At 38.3% G+C, this 22,959-nt stretch overlaps 1 protein-coding gene across 1 annotated transcript in view; it reads left to right on the forward strand.

Moving 5' to 3' along the window:
• Positions 1 to 22,959, forward strand: part of hsd17b12b (hydroxysteroid (17-beta) dehydrogenase 12b) — a 47,590-nt gene that overhangs the window by 11,091 nt on the left and 13,540 nt on the right. The window contains exons 2-8 of the mRNA XM_061974814.2: positions 11,876 to 11,922; positions 12,001 to 12,076; positions 13,598 to 13,705; positions 13,873 to 13,937; positions 17,911 to 17,955; positions 20,210 to 20,244; positions 20,372 to 20,453. Of these exons, the coding sequence (XP_061830798.1) occupies positions 11,876 to 11,922; positions 12,001 to 12,076; positions 13,598 to 13,705; positions 13,873 to 13,937; positions 17,911 to 17,955; positions 20,210 to 20,244; positions 20,372 to 20,453 (458 nt within the window). The remainder of the gene's footprint in view (positions 1 to 11,875; positions 11,923 to 12,000; positions 12,077 to 13,597; positions 13,706 to 13,872; positions 13,938 to 17,910; positions 17,956 to 20,209; positions 20,245 to 20,371; positions 20,454 to 22,959) is intronic.

Here is a 22,959-nt window from a genome sequence, read left to right on the forward strand (position 1 = left end):
TGTACTTATTAAAATGGAAAAAAATAAACATAAATAAAAATATGGCCCTTAAGAATCGTGAACAATATTTAATGTTCCCTGTATAATGTTTCAATTTATAATAGTTTTTTGTTTATTTTTTAATAAAACCTGGTCAAAGGATTTCAGTGTGTATAAATACGTTACAGACAGATTCAACAATACCGTGATGATAGTAACGTAATAATTTTGGTCCCAATAGCTGTGGTATGAACATTTCCTAAAAAGTTTCAACTTTATTCTTAGTTTTGTTTCTCATTATATGACAGCTTAAAAATATATTTACTTGGTAAACTATATCATTCTAAATATTTTGTCCTCATACTACTTTATTTTTGTAAAAGACGTTTTCTTGTAGGATTATCGGTTTTTATTTATTTATTTTTTATAATATTATGACTCAAGTTTTGACTTATTTTGCAGTTTTTTTTGTTTAATTGTATTTTTAAAATGTGCCGTGGGTCTATAAAAAAACGACCGTATTTTTCGAACTATAAGGCGCACTTAAAATCCTTTCATTTTCTCAAAAATCGACAGTTCGCCTTATAACGCCTAATGTACGGCATCATTCTGGCTGTGCTTACTGACCTCGAAGCAATTTTATTTGGTACATGGTGTAATGATAAGTGTGACCAGTAGATGGCAGTCATACATAAGAGATACGTGTAGACTGCAATAGGATGGCAGTAAACAACACCAAAACTTTAAATGTTCCATTGAGAATATAGAACATTACATCAAAAATCTGTCAAAATGTTTTTAGTATGACTTCGGTAAGCTATGAAGCCGCACCGCTTGATGGATTGTCAGCACATTAAACATACAAGTATTATTATGGTGTGTGTGTAAGGACCGCACAATGGCACCTATTAACAGACATATTACCTGCCGTTTTGTTTCGCAATATTATTCCATTCCAAATCAACTTTTCTTACCTTCTGGTGTATTAGGGATTTGCACAAGTCCTGAAAATGTCCACGCGTCCACAATTGTAGTACGTGCCGACACCGTAGTCATAAGTTTCTTTTTCGCTACCTTCTTATGTGGCATTCATCTTCCGCTGTTGCCATTTCTAATATAAAGTAGCATAAAGTTCTTACTTATATCTGTCAGTAGACTAGCTATCAAAGGGCTAAAAACTCTAGTGGGTTTACATAATTCACCCACGGAACTTTAGTTATTAGAGGGTTCCAGTCGGACGTTTTTTCATGGGACACATTTCCGGCGTTGATGTTGCTTTATTGAGCCACGGATGAGGAGATTCTGCTCAGTTATTGATTTAAGTAAAGTCAGAATGTCATTAAAACAGTTAGCTCCATCTTTTGACACTTCTTCCACTCCCGTCCTTGCACGCTACACCGCTACAACAAAGATGATGGGGAGAAGACGCTGTCAAAGGTGAGCCACGTAAATAAGACCGCCCACAAAACGGCGCATCCTGATGAGATGCTCCGAAAGTTAATTGAAAATGGTCTCTAAAACATAATCTATGCAACACTTTCACCAAAGAACCACCACCACATGTTATGTAGACCACAAGATAGTGTTTTACATTTAGAAAAAAAATCATAATATGACCCCTTAAATGCGCCTTATAATCCAGTGCGCCTTTTGTATGAGAAAAGACCCGAGTAGACCTGCTCATCGGCAGTGCGCCTTATAATCCGGTGCGCCCTGTGGTCCGAAAAATACGGTAATTGCGGGCTGCACTTTGGACACCCTTTATCTAAGACTACATCATGACTTGTACTAAAACATGCATATTTTCTGTTATCCTTTATCACTGGAGTGCGAGTTACCTTTGCCACACTGACACACCCAATAACAAGAGTCCACAAGGTGCTTCCACCTGTCGACCAGGACATATGCACCTCCCATTTCTTTAAAGACTATTTGAAATAGTGCTGCTGCTCAACACAAGTAAACATTTAGCATCTTTTGACACAGTAACATTTTAGTTGGTCACACTTTTGTTGCTTCATTTTGTTTTGTTAGCGCAGCATATCTGCTGTAGTTATGGTATGTTGTGCAACAGGACTGGCCATTGTTTGGGATGGTGTCATTTGTGCAAGGGCGCAGAGCTTGTGTAGTCACAGTGCTGCCTTTGTCTTTGGAAAAGAGCAGTACAATACAATGCTTGTTTTTTTTTACTAAATCTTTGTCACATTGATTGTTTTAAGATAATAACTACATGATTTGTCCTGAATTGTTTGTTTTGCTGCAGGTTTTAAAGAATGTACAAGAGTATTGACTAGGGATGTTCCGATCAGGATTGTATGCTGATACTGATCATCAATGAGTGATATCAGCGGATGCCAATACTGACTGATACTGGTTACATGGATTAACTTTTTTCAATTTAACTCTACAGAGTGTTATTGGCAGTTAAACAATATCAAGACAATATGTAAACTAGCTCTTTATTTAATTACATACAATTGTTTGATCAAAACAAATGTAATAGTACACAATAACTTAAAGGGGAACATTATCACCAGACCTATGTAAGCGTCAATATATACCTTGATGTTGCAGAAAAAAGACCATATATTTTTTTAACTGATTTCCGAACTCTAAATTTTGGCGAATTAAACGCCTTTCTATTATTCGCTCTAGTATGTGACGTCACATCGGGAAGCAATCCGCCATTTTCTCAAACACATTACAAACACCGAGTCAAATCAGCTCTGTTATTTTCCGTTTTTTTCGACTGTTTTCCGTACCTTGGAGACATCATGCCTCGTCGGTGTGTTGTCGGAGGGTGTAACAACACGAACAGGGACGGATTCAAGTTGCACCAGTGGCCCAAAGATGCGAAAGTGGCAAGAAATTGGATGTTTGTTCCGCACAATTTACCGACGGAAGCTATGCTACGACAGAGATGGCAAGAATGTGTGGATATCCTGCGACACTCAAAGCAGATGCATTTCCAAACGATAAAGTTAAAGAAATCTGCCGCCAGACCCCCATTGAATCTGCCGCAGTGTGTGAGCAATTTAGGGACAAAGGACCTCGGTAGCACGGCAAGCAATGGCGGCAGTTTGTTCCCGCAGACAAGCGAGCTAAACCCCCTGGATGTCTTGGCTCACACCGTCCCTTATGCCACCGAAGCTGATCAAGAGAAGAATATCGACCCTAGCTTCCCTGGCCTGCTGACATCAACTCCAAAACTGGACGGATCAGCTTTCAGGAAAAGAGAGCGGATGAGGGTATGTCTACAGAATATATTAATTGATGAAAATTGGGCTGTCTGCACTCTCAAAGTGCATGTTGTTGCCAAATGTATTTCATATGCTGTAAACCTAGTTCATAGTTGTTAGTTTCCTTTAATGCCAAACAAACACATACCAATCGTTGGTTAGAAGGCGATCGCCGAATTCGTCCTCGCTTTCTCCCGTGTCGCTGGCTGTCGTGTCCGTCGGTTTTGCTTGCATACGGTTCAAACCGATATGGCTCAATAGCTTCAGTTTCTTCTTCAATTTCGTTTTCGCTACCTGCCTCCACACTACAACCATCCGTTTCAATACATGCGTAATCTGTTGAATCGCTTAAGCTGCTGAAATCCGAGTCTGAATCCGAGCTAATGTCGCTATAGCTTGCTGTTCTATGCGCCATGTTTGTTTGTGTTGGCATCACTATGTGACGTCACAGGAAAATGGACGGGTGTATATAACGATGGTTAAAATCAGGCACTTTGAAGCTTTTTTTAGGGATATTGCGTGATGGGTAAAATTTTGAAAAAAACTTCGAAAAATAAAATAAGCCACTGGGAACTGATTTTTAATGGTTTTAACCCTTCTGAAATTGTGATAATGTTCCCCTTTAACAAAATAAAAAAAAAACACTTATACTGCTCATTTAAATCCTTTTGATTTTTGCCCTCAACGTCCTCCTGTGTCCTATGAATTATTTGAATGTGTAAACATTAACAAAGTAAAACAAAAGATTTTGAGAAAATAAAAATAATATATAAATCTAATCACTCTAGTATTGATCATATACTGATTACCCTTGCTGTCGACACCACCAATTTATGGATTGATCCGCCCCCCTCTTATGTGTCGTGCACTGACTGTGACAATGCTGACACACCAGCAGTTGTTAAATTATTCTCTCTCTAGACCAACCCCATTCAAATCGTGGCCCGCCAAAGCTTTTATTTTGGTCCGCAGAACATCACCCAAATAGGCTTGATGAAACCATTCCAACTAATGTTGCTCATTTATGCAGTACTCCTGCCACCCCACAGGGGCCAACAGCGAGGCATATGTGTCACTTTAAAGCAGCAGTGGGGTGAGTAGAAGAAGACTACTCATTCAACCCTAAAAAAAAATCTAAATAAATTGCGAAAATTTGACTTTTAACGACTCGAAAGCAAAGTATGAATATTTATGCCCTGAGCAAGTGCTCGACTCATTGTTTCCTGTCAGACCTTTTAAGTGTTCAGTGTTCTAGACAAGAAAATCCACACGTGTAAGCTTCACGACGAAACTTGGTAAAATCTTTGTAAGTATATATTGTGCATAAATATACTTTGTTTGTTTTGTACTGAAATTGCTGACTTTGTGACGTCTTTTGTATATGTATACGTGGTTGTGTTGTTTTGTTTGATAGCAACTTTGGCGATCAAAGCTTGTTGATCGCTAAATTTGACCATTCGAGGGCGATACCGCTACATCTTAGGTTTAATTGTGATAAGACCCATGCATTGTGTGCAATGTTTGATGTGGATGTTGTTTAGTTTCTATGAGTGTAAACATCTGTAGTTTGATGTGTGAATCTAGTAACACTAAACTTTCTTTTATTTATGTACAATATACAATGGACATTATTTAGGTAAAATACACAATTTATGTTATACTTTTGTAATGTGTATTTATGTTTTTATTTTCAGTCTTGCAAGCCTAAATGAAGGAAAACGTATAAAGAAATAAAACCAAGGAAGGAAAATAATTCAAAAAGAAGGAATATCAATCCTCAACAAAACTTCATGCTGTTAATTATCTGCACACGCTGGAAACGAGTAGCAAGGGCAGAATAATGAATTTATCGACAGTGCAGTGTGAAAGCTGATGTGTTCACTTTGTAATTAAGTAAACGCAGTCTCAAAGGACTATAACCTGCGGAGGCATTTTCTGATGAAACATCCACTGTTCGATGTCCGGCCCCTGAGCCCTTGGGCTCATGAAACTGTCGCCCTCTTCGTTATGTACCGTATTTTTCGGACTATAAGTCGCAGTTTTTTTCATAGTTTCAGTGCAACTTATGTTTTTTTCCTTCTTTATTCTGCATTTTCGGCAGGTGCGACTTATATTCCGGTGCGACTTATACTCCGAAAAATACGGTAGTTAAATAGCCCTGCTTTAGACTCCTATCAATCTGTTCGTTAATTTCCTGGTAATACTTGCTTACCTACTCAGTTGCCTAGTGGTTAGAGTGTCCACCCTGAGATCGGTAGGTTGTGAGTTCAAACCCCGGCCGAGTCATACCAAAGACTATAAAAATGGGACCATTACCTCCCTGCTTGGCACTCTGCATCAAGGGTTGGAATTGGGGGTTAAATCACCAAAAATTATTCCCGGGCGCAGCCACCGCTGCTGCCCACTGCTCCCCTCACCTCCCAGGAGGTGAACAAGGGGATGGGTCAAATGCAGAGGACAAACTTCACCACACCTAGTGTGTGTGTGACAATCATTGGTACTTTAACTTTAACTTTTACTTTCTGCTGTTCCATCAAGACTTCTTAAAGTTTACTAAGCACTTAATTCTTGTGTCGTTGACAGCTATCTTAGTAGTTAGATTAGCTGTTAGCATGCTTGTTTGATGTATCACATGTTTAGCCTTGTTCTGCAGTGATAATGATACTTAAGTCATCAGTTTATTTGCAGTAATGGAGGTGAATAGTATTTCTTCACACTGCTTATGGAGACACATAATTAGCTGCTAGCCGCTTGTCAGCCGGGGGACTTAAAATAGTGTGAGAGGTTGTCGGTGTTTATGATTGGCATTAAATGGCAATGGCGACCAAATACTTTTTTTTGGTCAATACTGATCAGCACATTCTTAGTATTTACAATTCCCTTTGCAGCTAAGACCAATTATTTTATTTTGCAATACTTTTAGTGGAGATGTTGCTTCGACAGCATGTTTGGTGATGTAAAATCCACAATATCCTTTTTTTAGATGCACATGTTTCTAAAATCAAATGTCATTCCCACCTTTCTTTTGTTAGTAATCTGAAATATTTGCCAGCATAACCTATAGTTAATTTGGGCAAGATGTCCTCTCCAAAAAAGACATGTTTTATTTTAGTGAAGAGGGAACATGCATTCAGCTGGAAAATGTCCCCCGCCCCCTTCTTATCGCTGCACAGAACAGTTCATTCTCAGAACACCTTAAAATAACCCATCTGATGTTTCCCTCCTCGTTGTGCCTGCAGACTCTCTCCCACTCCTCTCCCCCGTGCTATTTTTAGCTGCCCCTAGGATCCCCCGTGTTGATGTTTGTCATTTTCTCTCTCTCACGCGCCCCCCCTCGCTCGCTTATGTTTGGTCGTGCTGCAGCCCAGGAGGATGCTTGGCACCTCAGCACCATCTGTACTCTGAAAGACCACACAGGCGGGAGATTGGGTAGAGCCGAGGCTACGTGACGATTAAAAGGCGATGCTGCATGAATAACACAATGCCGTATTTTGTCTGCAGCAACATCTAGACTTGAATTGATGTTCGACACGGCTTGGGAGTGGGAAATGTACATGTGAATAAAAATATTCACGCTAGGTCTAAGGGTTTCTGTACATGTCATAATCTAAATTGCCAATCCATAATGCAAATTGTGGTCTTTAAAAAAGGAACTATTCTATTGTCTGCAATATTGTGGCCTCACGCCAGTGCTTTGTTGTGTGCTGAACAGCTCTATAGCGCCCCCGAGAGGTCGTTTTGTTATTTGTGTCCGAGCTCACTTATTGTTGGAACCTTTGCAGGTAGAATTGACGACACAGGCAACACATGATTACTATTTCTCATTATTAAAATGTTTTTAATGAGCAGGGTCACAGAGTCGAAAGACTCTTTTGCATTTTCTTCTTGTTCAATCGCTAATTTTAGCTCTGCGGTATCCTAATCATAGTCTACTAATTTAGTCTACTCCTTTCCCTGGCATGTCGTTTTTTCTTTCCCCTTTTTTCTTTATGAATACCGCCTGTCTTTAAATGCTGTCATTTTTATTTTGTGTTTCATCTTTTTGTACCATATAATTATAGTATGTGTTTACATTATAAATATGAACGTGAAATGGCACGCAGACAGCTCGGAACAATTCATTTTTGTCTGACTTTTTTAATTTGAAAAATTAGGACGTAAGGGGCCCATTAAAAAGACAGTTCAGTATTTCCCATGCATTCATTTACTGTCTTAACAATTAGTCGACAAGTCGGATTATAAAGCATACTCTTATTCAGTCGCTCTAATTTAGCCATCAATTTTTGATTTCGGCTTGAGATATTTTTAGGCATGTGCATACTAACATCAAATATGACTAATTCGTTCATAAATATGTATTTATACTGTAACTATGCGGTTCATTAGGCTCTTACAACATTTAAATAACTATTAAACGTTTGTCCATTTAAAGGACAGGAAAAGTGCAAAATAAACAAGGTATATTTTGTATGTAAAAAAGCAGGACAGTTAAAGGCCTACTGAAATGCAATTTTCTTATTTAAACGGGATAGCAGGTCCATTCTATGTGTCATACTTGTCATTTCGCGATATTGCCATATTTTTGCTGAAAGGATTTAGTAGAGAACATCGACGATAAAGTTCGCAACTTTTGGTCGCTGATAAAAAAGCCTTGCCTGTACCGGAAATAGCAGACGATATGCGCGTGACGTCACAGGTTGTGGAGCTCCTCACATCTGCACATTGTTTACAATCATGGCCACCAGCAGCGAGAGCGATTCGGACCGAGAAAGCGACGATTTCCCCATTAATTTGAGCGAGGATGAAAGATTCGTGGATGAGGAAAGTGAGAGTGAAGGACTAGAGGGCAGTGGGAGCGATTCAGATAGGGAAGATGCTGTGAGAGGCGGGTGGGACCTGATATTCAGCTGGGAATGACTAAAACAGTAAATAAACACAAGACATATATATACTCTATTAGCCACAACACAACCAGGTTTATATTTAATATGCCACAAATTAATCCCGCATAACAAACACCAACCCCCTCCCGTCCATATAACCCGCCAATACAACTCAAACACCTGCACAACACACTCAATCCCACAGCCCAAAGTACCGTTCACCTCCCCAAAGTTCATACAGCACATATGTTTCCTCAAAGTCCCCAAAGTTACGTACGTGACATGCACATAGCGGCACGCACGTACGGGCAAGCGATCAAATGGTTGGAAGCCGCAGCTGCATGCGAACTCACGGTACTGCGTCTGCGTATCCAACTCAAAGTCCTCCTGGTAAGAGTCTCTGTTGTCCCAGTTCTCCACAGGCCAATGGTAAAGCTTGACTGTCATCTTCCGGGAATGTAAACAATGAAACACCGTCTGTGTTATCCGGCACAACAGTCAGGGGGTGCATTCTACGGCGGGGGTGCGTTATCCGGCACAACACCTGCCGCAATACACCGCTTCCCACCTACAGCTTTCTTCTTTGCTGTCTCCATTGTTTATTGAACAAATTGCAAAAGATTCACCAACACAGATGTCCAGAATACTGTGGAATTTTGCGATGAAAACAGACGACTTAATAGCTGGCCACCATGCTGTCCCAAAATGTCCTCTACAATCCGTGACGTCACGCGCAGGCGTCATCATACCGAGACGTTTTCAGCAGGATATTTCGCGCAAAATTTAAAATTGCACTTTAGTAAGCTAACCCGGCCGTATTGGCATGTGTTGCAATGTTAAGATTTCATCATTGATATATAAACTATCAGACTGCGTGGTCGGTAGTAGTGGGTTTCAGTAGGCCTTTAAAATAGAAGCTATAACAACAAACCATAAAACAACATCTTGCTCAAAAAGAAACAAGCATTTTGTGAGAATGTGTTTAAAAAGCTGCACATTGAAATATTATTATTGATTATCTCCTGGCATTTTTAGTACTGTAATGGACACTTTGCATATAATTAATCTGTCTCATTGATTCATTTTTAACATTTTAGCTATCTAATCGTATGTTTAATCATACGATACCGGCGTTTTTACGCGCGTTTATTGTGCCTTTCTTCGTTGCATAACAAATTGACGCTGCTTTAAAACGTACTTCAATTAATTTAGACAAAGTTTAGCTGGCGGACTTTGGTTAAAATGATAGTTCAATCAATTGTTCACACAACTTCGTCTCACACAAGCTACAAACTATCGTATCCTCCAGATGTCCAACATTCCCCCGCTTGAATTGCTCCTATATCAGAGATAAAGTGTCATTAAAAACAAGATCTGCTTTGCAAAATGAGCAACTAAGATATTCATGTTTTCCACAAGAATAGGAGGAAATATTCTCACTTTTCACATGTTTTCACCTGCGGCGTTGATGCGAGTGGCGGTGCTTACTCGCATTCCTCTGGAAAAACACGATTAATGACATCACGACTATGTCGACAAATTTTATCATCGACAAATCGTTGCACTCCTACAGTATATGGGGCGGCCTGAAACAGTTACATTTGCATCGCCTCATGAACTATTTATTTTTTCAGACTTGGCGTGTTGGCCGTCACTCGCAAACACATTTTACCGGGACTGTCTGTGTTGCTTATTGTTCAACATCTGTACAGTAGATGGCATCGTAACCAGGGCTGGGCGATAAAACGATATCAATATACACTATATTGCCAAAAGTATTTGACCACCTGCCTTGACTCACACATGAACTTGATGTGTCATCCCATTCTTAACCCATAGGGTTCAATATGATGTCGGTCCACCTTTTGCAGCTATTACAGCGTCAACTCTTCTGGGAAGGCTGTCCACAAGGTTGCGGAGTGTGTTTATAGGAATTTTCCACCATTCTTCCAAAAGCGCATTGATGAGGTCACACACTGATGTTGGTCGAGAAGGCCTGGCACTCAGTTTCCGTTTTAAGTCATCCCAAAGGTGTTCTATCGGGTTCAGGTCAGGACTCTGTGCAGGCCAGTCAAGTTCATCCACATCAGACTCAGTTGCCCATGTCTTTGTGGACCTTGCTTTGTGCACTGGTGCACAGTCATGTTGAAAGAGGAAGGAGCCCGCTCCAAACTCTTCCCACAAGGTTGGGAGCAAGGAATTGTCTAAAATGTTTTGGTATCCTGGAGCATTCAACGTTCCTTTCACTGGAACTAAGGGGCCAAGCCCAACTCCTGGAAAAAACAACCCCACACCATAATTCCTCCTCCACCAAATTTCACACTCAGCACAATGCAGTCTGAAATGTACCATTCTCCTGGCAACCTCCAAACCCAGACTCGTCCATCAGATTGCCAGATGGAAAAGCATGATTCATCACTCCAGAGAACGTCTCCACTGCTTTAGAGTCCAGTGGCGACGTGCTTTACACCTTGGTGATGTATGGCTTAGATGCAGCTGCTCGGTCGAGGAAACCCATTCCATGAAGCTCTCTGCGTACTGTAAGTGGGCTAATTGGAAGGTCACATGAAGTTTGGAGCTCTGTAGCAACTGACTGTGCAGAAAGTCTGCGACCTCTTTGCACTATGCGCTTCAGCATCCGCTGACCCCCCTATGTCAGTTTACGTGGCCTACCACTTCGTGGCTGAGTTGCTGTTGTTCCCAAACTCTTCCATTTTCTTATAATAAAGCCGACAGTTGACTTTGGAATATTCAGGAGCGAGGACATTTCACAACTGGATTTGTTGCACAGGTGGCATCCTATGACAGTTCAACGCCTGGAAATCAATGTTCTATATATTTTTTTCTGTGGTGGAGTTGCAAAGCAAGGTTGGTTTCATGAACAAAGGCACTCGCTCTCTGGTAATCAAGCAACGCAAGAAATGATCACTGATTAATGGGAGTGACACGCTAACAGCCAATCAGATAACAGTATCAACTGTCATGTTTGTCTGCGCCATCTTGTTGTCTCACGGTTGATTCTTTGCACGGAGTGAGAAGAGAAACTAACAATGAGTGCTGCAGAGGGCGAATAAATTGTCGATGGAACAGGAGAAGTCACCTCGACAGTATGGCAGTTTTGCGGGTTTTTTTTCAAACGGACCGTTGTCAGTCTAAGTTGCTTGTAATCGGTAATCCCACACCACCCTAGCCGCGCTCACCCGATAACTAGTTCTTCCCAGGTTTTTCTGTTTACAATATCACACTGTGCAATATTTTGTTACTTTTTTGCACCTAATTTTAAAAGGTTATTAAGTGTTTGTGATTTAAGAAATGTGTTTACATTGAGTGTTTTACATGGTTGTGTTGTCATTTCCATTCCTTTCTGCCTTGATAGCTGAGGGGATGATAATCAGAGGAAGGTTACATTTTAAAGAACAATATTTACATTTAATATATATTTTTTCTTGGTCCTTTTTGTCGATAGATCCTAAAAAATATCTAATTATCTATCAACTGATACAAAACACTTATGTCGTGATATATGAGGCCCAGCCCTAATTGTAACACACCTCATACGGTACGTCCAAACCAGAGCCGAATTGATCGTACATTGTAGCGCATCTGTTCATCAATATGATAGATCAGACGCACCATGACATGCACATTTTTGCTTTCTCACTTTTCACACTTTTTCATTCACAATTTAAATACATTTATAGACAGGTATCTGACAATAAATGTGCATAAACGGTGTCATTTTATTCACCTGAGTTCTTTTATTTTGTCTTTTAGTTGTGACAGGAGCGACGGATGGAATCGGCAAAGCTTATGCTGAAGAGGTACAAGGGCTACTTGCAGTGTTTTTATTTCCAAACTGTGAATTGAGCTAATTATTCTGCTATCGTACCTTTTTATAGCTGGCACGCAGGGGCTTCGCCATAGTGCTGATTAGTCGCTCTCAAGAGAAGCTGGATGAAGTATCTAAAGCGATTGGTAAGTACACATGCCCAACGTTTCAAAGGTAATAAAGTCTGCCTCATCAAGTGGTCAGTAAGTGTTAACTTCAGAAGTAGAACAACTGCAACTAATTTATCCCGAGTCTTAAATGTAGCCTTGGTGCTACACTCCAATTAAGGCCAATGATGAATTGCATAGATTACGTATTTATTACAGTACTGACTATTTATAGAAGGGAATATAATGCAGGAAAACATTTGTGCTTTTTGGTTAAGGTTGAATGTATATCAGTAATTTTAGAATATGTTGCAAATTGTTTTTGATTTCAGGAGCTCAATTCAAACCAAGAGACCACTCAAAGGTTCAGGATGTATTTGCAGTTAGATTTTTTAATAGATCAAATTAATTTTTGTATATATTTTACAGTAGAATATAATCATTAAAATTAGAGATATCCCAATCGTGGACTCAGACCAGAGGCCGATATTTGCCTTTTTTACCTATCTGTACCACAGCTGTGTCCCAGTGTTTACATTGCTAAATATTGTACTCGCATTAAATATTTCTTCAAAAGGAATGCACGCTCGGGGAAACACAATTTCTATATTCTTTGTTACACAAAAGGAGTTGCAGGAATTCCAGGAGGGTGCATGTCTTGCCAGAACACCGGTTTTGAGAGCAAGCTGCAACTAAAACGTCGTCTATCCACAGTGCAAAGCAGCTCCTAAGATGCTAATCCTCACCAGCATGGTGGGAACAAAATAAGTTTCTCCCAAGTACCACTATCACTATAGGAATAGAGGAAAATGAATGGCTAAGCATGCTACACACATACAGTACACACCGAGCAGGATGACACAAGAAGCTAACCGCTAAAGCTTTAATCATTTAATTTTGATTTGATTAATGTTAAGATGTTGATACTATCGATAACTAGTGTAGTATCGGAATTAAAAAAATAATAAAGTGATTAAATCTATTTTTCTTTTTCCTTTTTTTTATTATTACAAAATCATTGTTTTGGTGGTTTTAGTTATTACAACCTCAGGGTGTAAGTCTTTTTATACAGGAAGGCTTTGAGGGCAAAACCCAAAAGATTTAAATATAAGCCTCCAGTAGTTTTTGATTTACATCAAGAGTAGCAAATTCTAAATGTAATAAGATAATGTTTATAGAAACGTTAGTTACTTGCTATAAGACATGTTCAGTTCTACAATCCATTGTCAAAGGATCGGGACTCGAAATCAGATCGGGATAGGATGATCCCTAATTAAAATATTGAGAAATTTTTAAATACATTCTTATATGTATCCCTGTCTGTGTACTATGTATAGTATATCTATAGCAAAATAATGTTTCATGTTTTGCATGGAACTACTGAAATAAATTGGCTTTCAAAAAGATTCAGATTCTTCGAAATGCACTTGTGATCTCCCTGACAAATAATAAAATATCCTCGCTTAATGAGCAGTTAAGTTCCTGAGGGTTCCTGCTATTGTGTTTCTGATGTTCACATGTACAACTGCATATTTATATATATTTGTATTTTTCCTACAGAAAGCAAATGCGGTGTGAAGACAAAAACCATTGCAGCAGACTTTAGTGCAACAGATATTTACGCCAAGATTGCAGATGGACTTGAAGGACTGGAAATTGGAGTATTAGGTATGAGCTCAGAATTACACCTTTTCTGGTTTTGAAAATATGCACACATGAAAATATATAAATACATTTATTTCCAAGCAAACTTGTACTACTTGTTTTGTAGCCCTTTGCTGCCCTCTTTAGGTTGTAGCAAAGAACAACTTGGCTATTATTTTTCATGTCAACAGTGAACAATGTTGGGATATCCTACTCATACCCAGAATTCTTCCTCAACGTCCCTGATCTTGATAATGTAAGTTCAAGTCTCATTGATTGATTTGTTTTTAGTAGCTTTGTAATGATTCATGCAGGTATATTATAAACTCTGTGCACATTAAGAAGTAACATGCACACGTTCACATTTCATCAGATAAATACATGTTCAAAAGGATGCGTTCAAAACAGAGATTCACTGCACATATAATAGATATAGTTATAAAGGCATATTCATCACATGGCAGATGCTTTTTGGTAGCACACAGAATAGGGATGATAATGTCACGGTATGATATCATGACATTAAGCCCACGGTACGATATTATTGTGGTCTCTGTCCAAAAAAAAGTCTTAAAAATGTTTATGCGTAAAATGAAGTGGCAAGAATGTTTAGAATAAATACACTTGTTGTAATTGAACACAAACCTAATGCTCAAATGTTCTAAACATATTATTACTATAAACAAGTTTAAGTATGTATGTATGTATGTATATATATATATATGTATGTGTATATATATATATATATATATATGTATGTATATGTGTGTGTGTGTGTGTATATATATATATATACATATATACTATACTATACTTTCAGTTAAGTGTCTTTAAACTAGCAATATAAACATCCAGTGTAACAAATGTGAAACAATTATGTTCACGTTAGTGTCTTTGAACTTTTAACTTCAGAGAAACAGTGTCCTCTGTAGTCGACATATTTTATCACTTTGGAAAATGCCAATTCTCAGTTAAGTTAACTGACAATTTAACATTTAATAATGTAAATACCTCACAAATTATTGCTTGGCCTCCTTTGCATTAAATATATTTTGCTGGTGGTAGTTTATTAAGTAGCTTCTCATATTACTTGTGTTCTGTGCAGTGTCACCAAACTTTTTTTTTGTCCGCGCTGCCGCCTGGGGTATTCGATACTTAAAACATGGATAACAAATCAATTAAAACCACAATTTGATTAAATGTTATTAAAAAAATGTGGGTTAACACTCCAGACAAAGGCAGCGACTTTGCCTTGCAGTATGCAGACCAAAGAAGTTGTGTTTTCGCCAGGGTTTGTTTTTGTCTGTCTGTTAGCAACATAACTTAAAAAGTTATAGATAGATTTTTATTAAAACCTCAGGAGAAGTCAGAAAAAACAATCCTTTCTCTTTCCTTTACGACATCTCACACGGACCTAGCACACTTGCGCCACACCGGGAATTTTGGGGGATGTAGTTTACTTCCAGACAGGTAAATTTAAAGGTGCCAGCACAAAACTACACTGACCAAGTTATACTGTCACACGTCACAGTATTCTTGTGATGATTTTGATACCGAAATACCGCAAACAAACACTGGCGTGAGGCAACATCTACTAGGTAATCAGACCTAACAGGATAGAGCCACACTAAACCCAGAACAAATTTGCCTTAACACTACATACTTTCAATTCATGGGAACGTTTTACCAACAAAAACATGGTTGTGCCATAAGATCACTTCTATCCCTAATAGTAGCAAACCTTTACATGGAGGACATGGAAAAGAAAGCTCTGAGCTTTTTTCAGGGATATATCGAGTTTGTAAGATATATTGATATTTATTTAAACAAGATATGAATTAAGAAAATATTGTAATATCGATATAATTTATTTCACATTGACCAAATGACCAAACGGCGCTTATTTGTTGTTTCTTGTTCTCCCCCGCTCTCCCTCCATGGGCTACTAATCCCCTCACCTTCCTCCTTCCAAGACGTGCTCGCACTATAAGAACATCCATGATTGGTAGTTTGTTGACTATGATGAGTCACGATTGGTTAGAGACAGGCCAATCAGAGGCAAGTTAGGGCGGGTCATCAAACCAGGAAGGGAAATCACAAAGTGCCTGCCTGTAAATGTATTTTTTTATGAGTTTGATACTTTTTGTATTATTTGCACAGCTATGTTACTTATTTTACGTAGAAATAATAATTTTCAATTTTATTTATGTTATGTAATTCTGTACTACTTACACAGTTTATTTTCTGTGCTGTTAATACCCATCTTGACTAACTGGGTTAATAAAAGTGCCACTGACTGTTTACAGTACAATAGTCATTCACTTCAATTTCACTGAATATCGCTCGAAAATGTATACTTTCACCGAAAAATATATCGAGATATACTTTTTCGTCCATATCGCCCAGCCCTAGCACCAAGTCATTGGTACAGATATGTGGATGACACATGGGTGAAAATCAGAAACCAAGAAGTGCAAGCTTTCACCAAGCACATTAACTCATGGGACAAAAACATCAAGTTCACACGTGAAGATGTCAAAGACAGTAAGTTTATCCATGAGCTCTAGTGCAATGCACATTGGTACTTTATCTTTATCTCCATACTGTAGATTTTATGCCTACATCAAAGTGCCACCTATGTCTATCAAGCTCCATGTTCTGATGTTTAAATGTTAGTTGTATAGTTGTGGTTGTGTCTGTGCTTGTGTTTTTGTTCTGTTGTTTTTGGGTATGTTAAGAAAGCAATGATGCACTGTGCCCAAGACAAATTTCCCTGCGGGGACAATAAAGTTGAACCTTGAACCTTGAAGTTGCCTTTTTTAAAATGTGATGTCCACATTGGAGAAAACCGGGGCCTCCATGTCGGGGTTTACTGAAAACCCACACACACCGATCAATACCTATTTTTTGACTAACATCAACCACAGGAACACAATCTGGGCGTTTTCAGAACCCTACAACACAGAGCTGATAATGTTCCTACATGCCCACAGGCCAAAGAGAAAGAGCATAGGCATTTGAGGGAAGCCCTCAAATTCTGTGGTTACCCCAGCTGGTCATTTGTGAAAAGTGCATCCAGTTTCAGAAATAACAACAAGAGAGTGGATGAGGAGGAATAATGTGACCGATGCAAAAATATGTATCAGGTCTATCTGAGAAACTCAGAAGAATTTTTAACCAACACAACATCCCAGTGCACTTCAAACCAGGCAACACCCTGAGACCGAGACTAGTGCATTCTAAAGATCAGACCACCCACATCCATAAAAAACAATCTGGTGTATGCTATCCAGTGTAATGATGAATGCACTGCCACTGATGCATATATTGGGGAAACAAAACAGCCACTAAGCCGACACATGGCACAGCATAGACAGGAAAACTCTTTAGACCACCTGCACCTACCTGCACCTCAGGGAGAAACGAGCCGGCACTCCTTTGAGGAAAACATTTTTTACATATTCTGGATAGGGAGGACGGATGGTACGAAAGAGGAGTGAGGGAAGCCATCTATGTCAAGGTTGAAAAACTATCCCTGAACAGAGGAGGTGGTCTGTGACACCACCCTAACTCCCACATACAACACTGTCCTTTCAACCATTCCTTAAAGACCCTGCAGTTTAGCCTCCAACAAATAACAGGAGTTAGACACATTCTGGTCACAGAAGGTGACCAGAATACCGTTTGTGCCATTTGTTTACAACAGAATGGAATGCCCACGTTGGGGATTCCGACTATTTCAGACTGGTGATAGTCGATCCGCAGCGATCGTTCTGCCACACAATACATCAATGCTAATGAGGGGAAATTACACTTCCACTGTCGTTGGCTTTGACAGTAAGATTGCTCATTTGCATCAAAACAGTTGTTTTTCTTAATACATAAACCCTCCTTGTTTTGGAGTATAAATATTTTCTAGACTAGATTTGAGCAATTTCAGTCTGGGACGAGATCTGACCAATGTAAGTCAATGAGCATGCACTTATGAAGCCTATTTGGATGAGCGACGAAATGTCTTCTAAGACAAACCAAACCGTCCAGTTCCGATCGATTGAATGCCCTGAGATTACAATGACCTGGATGAATGATAACATTCATAGACGCGGTATTTATCATACCATTACACCCTTAATACAGAATAATAACGTTCTGTTTCCAATGTAAAATTGTGTGGTGACAAGAATGTACATGTATTTACATTTAATGACATGCGTTTGTCCTTGTTTTAGTTCATTGACACTATGGTGAATGTCAACATAACGTCAGTGTGTCAGGTGAGTAAAGTGAAACAAATGGAACTAACTCAATGCTTAACTATTAACACAAATATTTAATGTGTCAGAATTTTTTTTGTCACAGCCTACTTACTGACACTATGAGATGTCAACAATGTGTATTGTGCCTTTATTTTGAAATTTTAATTTGGCATGTTTTATTAATGGGAACTCTCCTGAAGGAATCAATAAAGTACTATCTATCTATCTATCTATCTATCTATCTATCTATCTATCTATCTATCTATCTATCTATCTATCCATCTATCCATCTATCCATCTATCCATCCATCTCTTATGGCAAAAATGAAAATAAATGCCGTAACAAACTTTAAACCAGCACAACACCAACATTTTCTACATTCTTCCGACCTTTAAGTTTTCTGGAAATCTTAGAAGTCGTTAACTAAAAAAGGGCAACTGACTAATGATCGAAAATAGATCGTAGATCCTTTAAAACTGTTGTAAATCTAGCCACTTACTTTTATTAGCAATAACCAATGGCAGTCATGCTCAATTTTTTGTATTATTCCCTAACCCTAAAATAATGATACACGATAATAGAAATTTGAACAGATACTGATCATTTACAGACCTTTACAATCGATAACAATAACCTATATATATATAACAATAACCTATATATATATATATATATATATATATATATATATATATATATATATATATATCAGATCACACTTTTGCCCAAATTGTATACAATGTAACAAAAAAAAAATATATATATATATCTATGATAATTTCAAATGTTTTTTTTTTTTTTTTTTTAATTCAACTATAAATACAGCACAAATACACTTCAAACTATAATTCTGACCCATGCAAACAATTAGAATCATTGTGTAGAGCAAACAAATGTTGGAATTTGTTGATGTCAACTTTTCAATTATTTAATTGACAGACAAGCAACTCAAAACATTGTGAATATGGTTTCATGCAATTAGAAATCTGTTCAACACAAGATACAGTATATAAATGAGGCCAATAAGATTCTGCATTGTCGTTAGCAACAACACCGAAATAAGTGAAGTTATATCTCTTGTTGATTGACAAAAATGAAATTATAGTTTTCTCTGACAGTATTAAAATAATAGTGTGATCGGTGCATGCCCTTTGGAAAGGTAACATTCAATTGTTGAAAACATAAAGAATTCAGGTTTACAATGATAAAGTGCATTTTTTTCCACTTAGAAATCATAAAAATCAACTGACAATTTTCTTGCGCCTCCTGATGAACCATGAAGTTATACATAAATAATTACTAATTTTGTTGTCCAATTCCTTTATCCCACTATATTTTCTTTCAAACAGCTGCCTCTTATCAAACACTTCCACATCTGTTCTTTGGCTTTAATTTTGCTGCAGTCGCCGCTATTAGCATTAGGTCTCGGCTTGGCAGCACATGCACCTTCGTACTGCTTCCATAAATCTTCACGTTAGTGAATTTATAAGGTGACCTATTAGACTAAATGTGTTGATGCTCGTCTCCGCAGAACACGCTTTGTTAACTACGAGATAAATGTCTTCTGACATGTAAAAGAAAGCCCACACTGGTGACTGCTGCGCCATGATACTTTTCTTTGTACATAACAGGCCTCACACGCAGCATGATGACATCACCAATTTACAACCATACCATAGGGTAGAAGGAGCCAGGCAGCAGCATAAACCACAACAAAGAGACAAACGATAAACACAAACAGTCTTTATTATTATTGTCTCATTTTATCACTTGATTTATTTATTCCCGGAACGATTGTTGTGATACTTGCCATTATCGGTTGATAATTATCAGCCTGCGATAATAAAATTCATTTCATAAATCAGTTCTTTCTGTTTGGATTGGATTTATCGTTTGTAAAATCCAAGGCCCTAGATCCTTCTCTGCTTCCCTCTCCTGTGTTCGATGTGGCTAATATGTGAAAAGATTATTATTTTGTAATAACTGATGGTGTGTGCATTAAGTAAATCAGACTTAATAGTAAACACAAACAAACACTCAAAGCACCAAGTCACTTCCTGTTCCTCTACTCCATGTTTGGTTGTTCCCTGAGCAACAATCTGCCCACTCTCAATATGTTCTCTCCAAATGTACTGTATGTCATTCAGTGAATCTTCAAACTGCTGTCAGCTATAGTTTTTTCTCTTTCTCACCGCACACAGCCCACACAATTGCAAATGGACACAAATATGTCCAGAGCCTACTCATTTTAATGTGTTTGTTTGTTCCCAGATGACACGCCTTGTTCTGCCTCAAATGGCTGAAAGGTGAGTTTTGACTCCCTTTTGTCTGAAAGTCCCTCACCCTGTGTAGGCTTCATGTATTGTTTGTTTTAGGTGGTTAAAGATGAAACAACATGAGCTGACGTTGAGTTGCCTGTTGTGTGATTTTTAGGAGGAAGGGCGCCATCCTCAACATCTCTTCTGCCAGTGGAATGTATCCTGTTCCTCTGCTTACCGTCTATTCTGCATCAAAGGTGAAAAGATTGCCTTCAAATCCAAATGTTGATCATACATGTATCATAATACCACATTGTGATTGATGAGGACATGTCAGACCACTGCATCGTCGTCAAAGAGGTTATGTCTGTAGGGACATAAATATTTCCCAAATAAAAGGGCGGCTTAACAATTTGCCACATGCAAAATCAATGCTATCAAATACACAACCTGGGTCAATTCCAATGAATCTTGGTTGGAGTTCACAGCTGTTGACCCTGCATACACACAAACGTTTTTTGTTCAATTGACAGTAAGGCTGCAAAATGAATCGACATTGAGGTTTTGATTAGTACATTAAAGTAACTGCACCACACCTGCATTTGAGTGACATGATCTCCAATTAGAACTGTTGAGCTTAGCGTTTCTTTGTCTCTCACTTCGAACAGGGAGAAAGGGATCTCACTCCGTGCATTGTCTGAGCACCTCAGCGGGTTTATTTACAGTAGAATTAACTGAACGCAGTGAGCCGTCTTTGCAGTCGGCCCAATCTTTGCCTTGGTTGGCGGGGAGCGAGACAGCCAGCTTTACACACAAAGGAAGCTCGAACTGAGAGCCCTGCAACTCGCTAGTGAGAAATTCCACGAAGTAACAAAAATTAAGAGGAAAAAATATGATTACAAAGCCAAATGTCTTGTTGTGGTAATATTTCAGCTTCAAATGAGATGGGGAAATATGAGCCTAGCAACACGGACGGTCGAACAAGCGAGAATGCGGTGATAACGTGATGGCAACAAAACAAAAAAACAACACCTGACCAAGTTTTTCTAACTGGGAAAAAAAATGCATTTTTAAGATGTTCAATATTCAAGTTGCATTTTTGCTTACAGAAATGACTCAATTTAATTGTTTTGTTTTATTTATTTAGGATAACAAAGGTAAATTATTTTACAATGGTAAACAACAATGAGAAATACATGTTAATATTAAATTGGCAACACTAAATTGGCCCTAGTGTGTGAATGTGAGTGTGAATGTTGTTTGTCTATCTGTGTTGGCCCTGTGATGAGGTGGCGACTTGTCCAGGGTGTACCCCGCCTTCCGCCCGATTGTAGCTGAGATAGGCTCCAGCACCCCCCGCGACCCCAAAAGAGACAAGCGGTAGGGAATGGATGGATGGCTAGTTACTTGCCCTATTATTATGGATTATGAATACCGGTACATAAAGTTATTGTATAGTTTTTATCAGTTATTTTAAGATGTTCAATATTAATATAAGTAAAATGTTTGCTTACAGCAATAAGTGCATTTCAATGTTTTGTTTATTTATTTATTAAGGATAACACATTTATTTATCTTCCAATTACAGAACAATGGTAAACAAATAATGAGAAATAAAAGTTAATATTTTTTTAAATCGTTACTTGCCCTATTATTATGGATTATGAATGCAAACATTGTATAGTTTTTATCAGTTATTGAGTTTAACAGCATGATGTAGACAAAAGCTCTGAGTCGGTCTGCATAAAGTAACATTTTTTAAAGTAAATTATTGCATATTGTTCTAAAGTGTGGCGCCTCAAGAGAAGAATATGTTGATTGACAGTCTAAAAGTAACATGCCTTCCTTCACTTGTTATTTTCATTGTTTTTTGCATTTATATGTATAAAATATAAAAAATTCAAACCAATCGCAATTTTGGAGATAAATCCATTCCACACATACATTTTCTATCGCTTGCTATCCCTGCTGCACGCGGTCTAGGAAAGATAAAAATTGCAATTAGGTTTTTTTATTTTTTTTTTATTGTGCAGCCCTAATTGACGGTCAGACCTGTGTTTGCAGCCATCAGTTTATGATGACCACTCGCCGACAGCTGCCACAAAACTAGGCCTGGGCCGATAATGAATCAATTAAACGAGCGATAAATGAAGATGAACTCAATAACTCAATACATTGCCAACCTTGTTTGCACTCAGGTGCTCTTAGCACCTGAGTGTGTTCATTCAATAGCAGAATTAAGTGAACGAAGTGAACCTTCTTGTCAGTTGTCCAAAATCTTTGTCTCTGTGAGTGGAAGTAGGACTGCTAGCTTTTGCAGCACACAAGGGCAGTTTTAGAGTGTTACATGTCGCAGGTGAGAAGTACCGCGAGGTAAACACAAATTAAGAGGAAAAAAAATTGACGGCCTGTTTTGGGAATATTTTGGCCTCAAACCGAATAAGCAAGATTAGCCTGTCAACACAGGCAAACGAGTATGAAAGTAGAAAGTTTGCCAAATCTACGGTGGCTGACACAGGCAAAAAAAACAAGCCCCCTTCCCAGTTTTCCTTCCGGGGAAAAATGGCACTTCAAGATGTTCGATATTTAAAGAAAAACTGCACTTTTTATTTTTTATTTTTTATGCACGCTAAATAAACGTTAGCAAAAGTCAGATAAAAATAGAGCTATGGGGAGCCTTTCTTTTCTGCCTACAAATCGCTTTAAAAAGCATCCAAAAACTTCCAACAATGTTTTATAAACATGCTGTAAGTATGTATGTGC

Source organism: Nerophis lumbriciformis, linkage group LG15 (assembly GCF_033978685.3).
Source record: "Nerophis lumbriciformis linkage group LG15, RoL_Nlum_v2.1, whole genome shotgun sequence".
In the NCBI taxonomy this organism is placed as follows: domain Eukaryota; kingdom Metazoa; phylum Chordata; class Actinopteri; order Syngnathiformes; family Syngnathidae; genus Nerophis; species Nerophis lumbriciformis.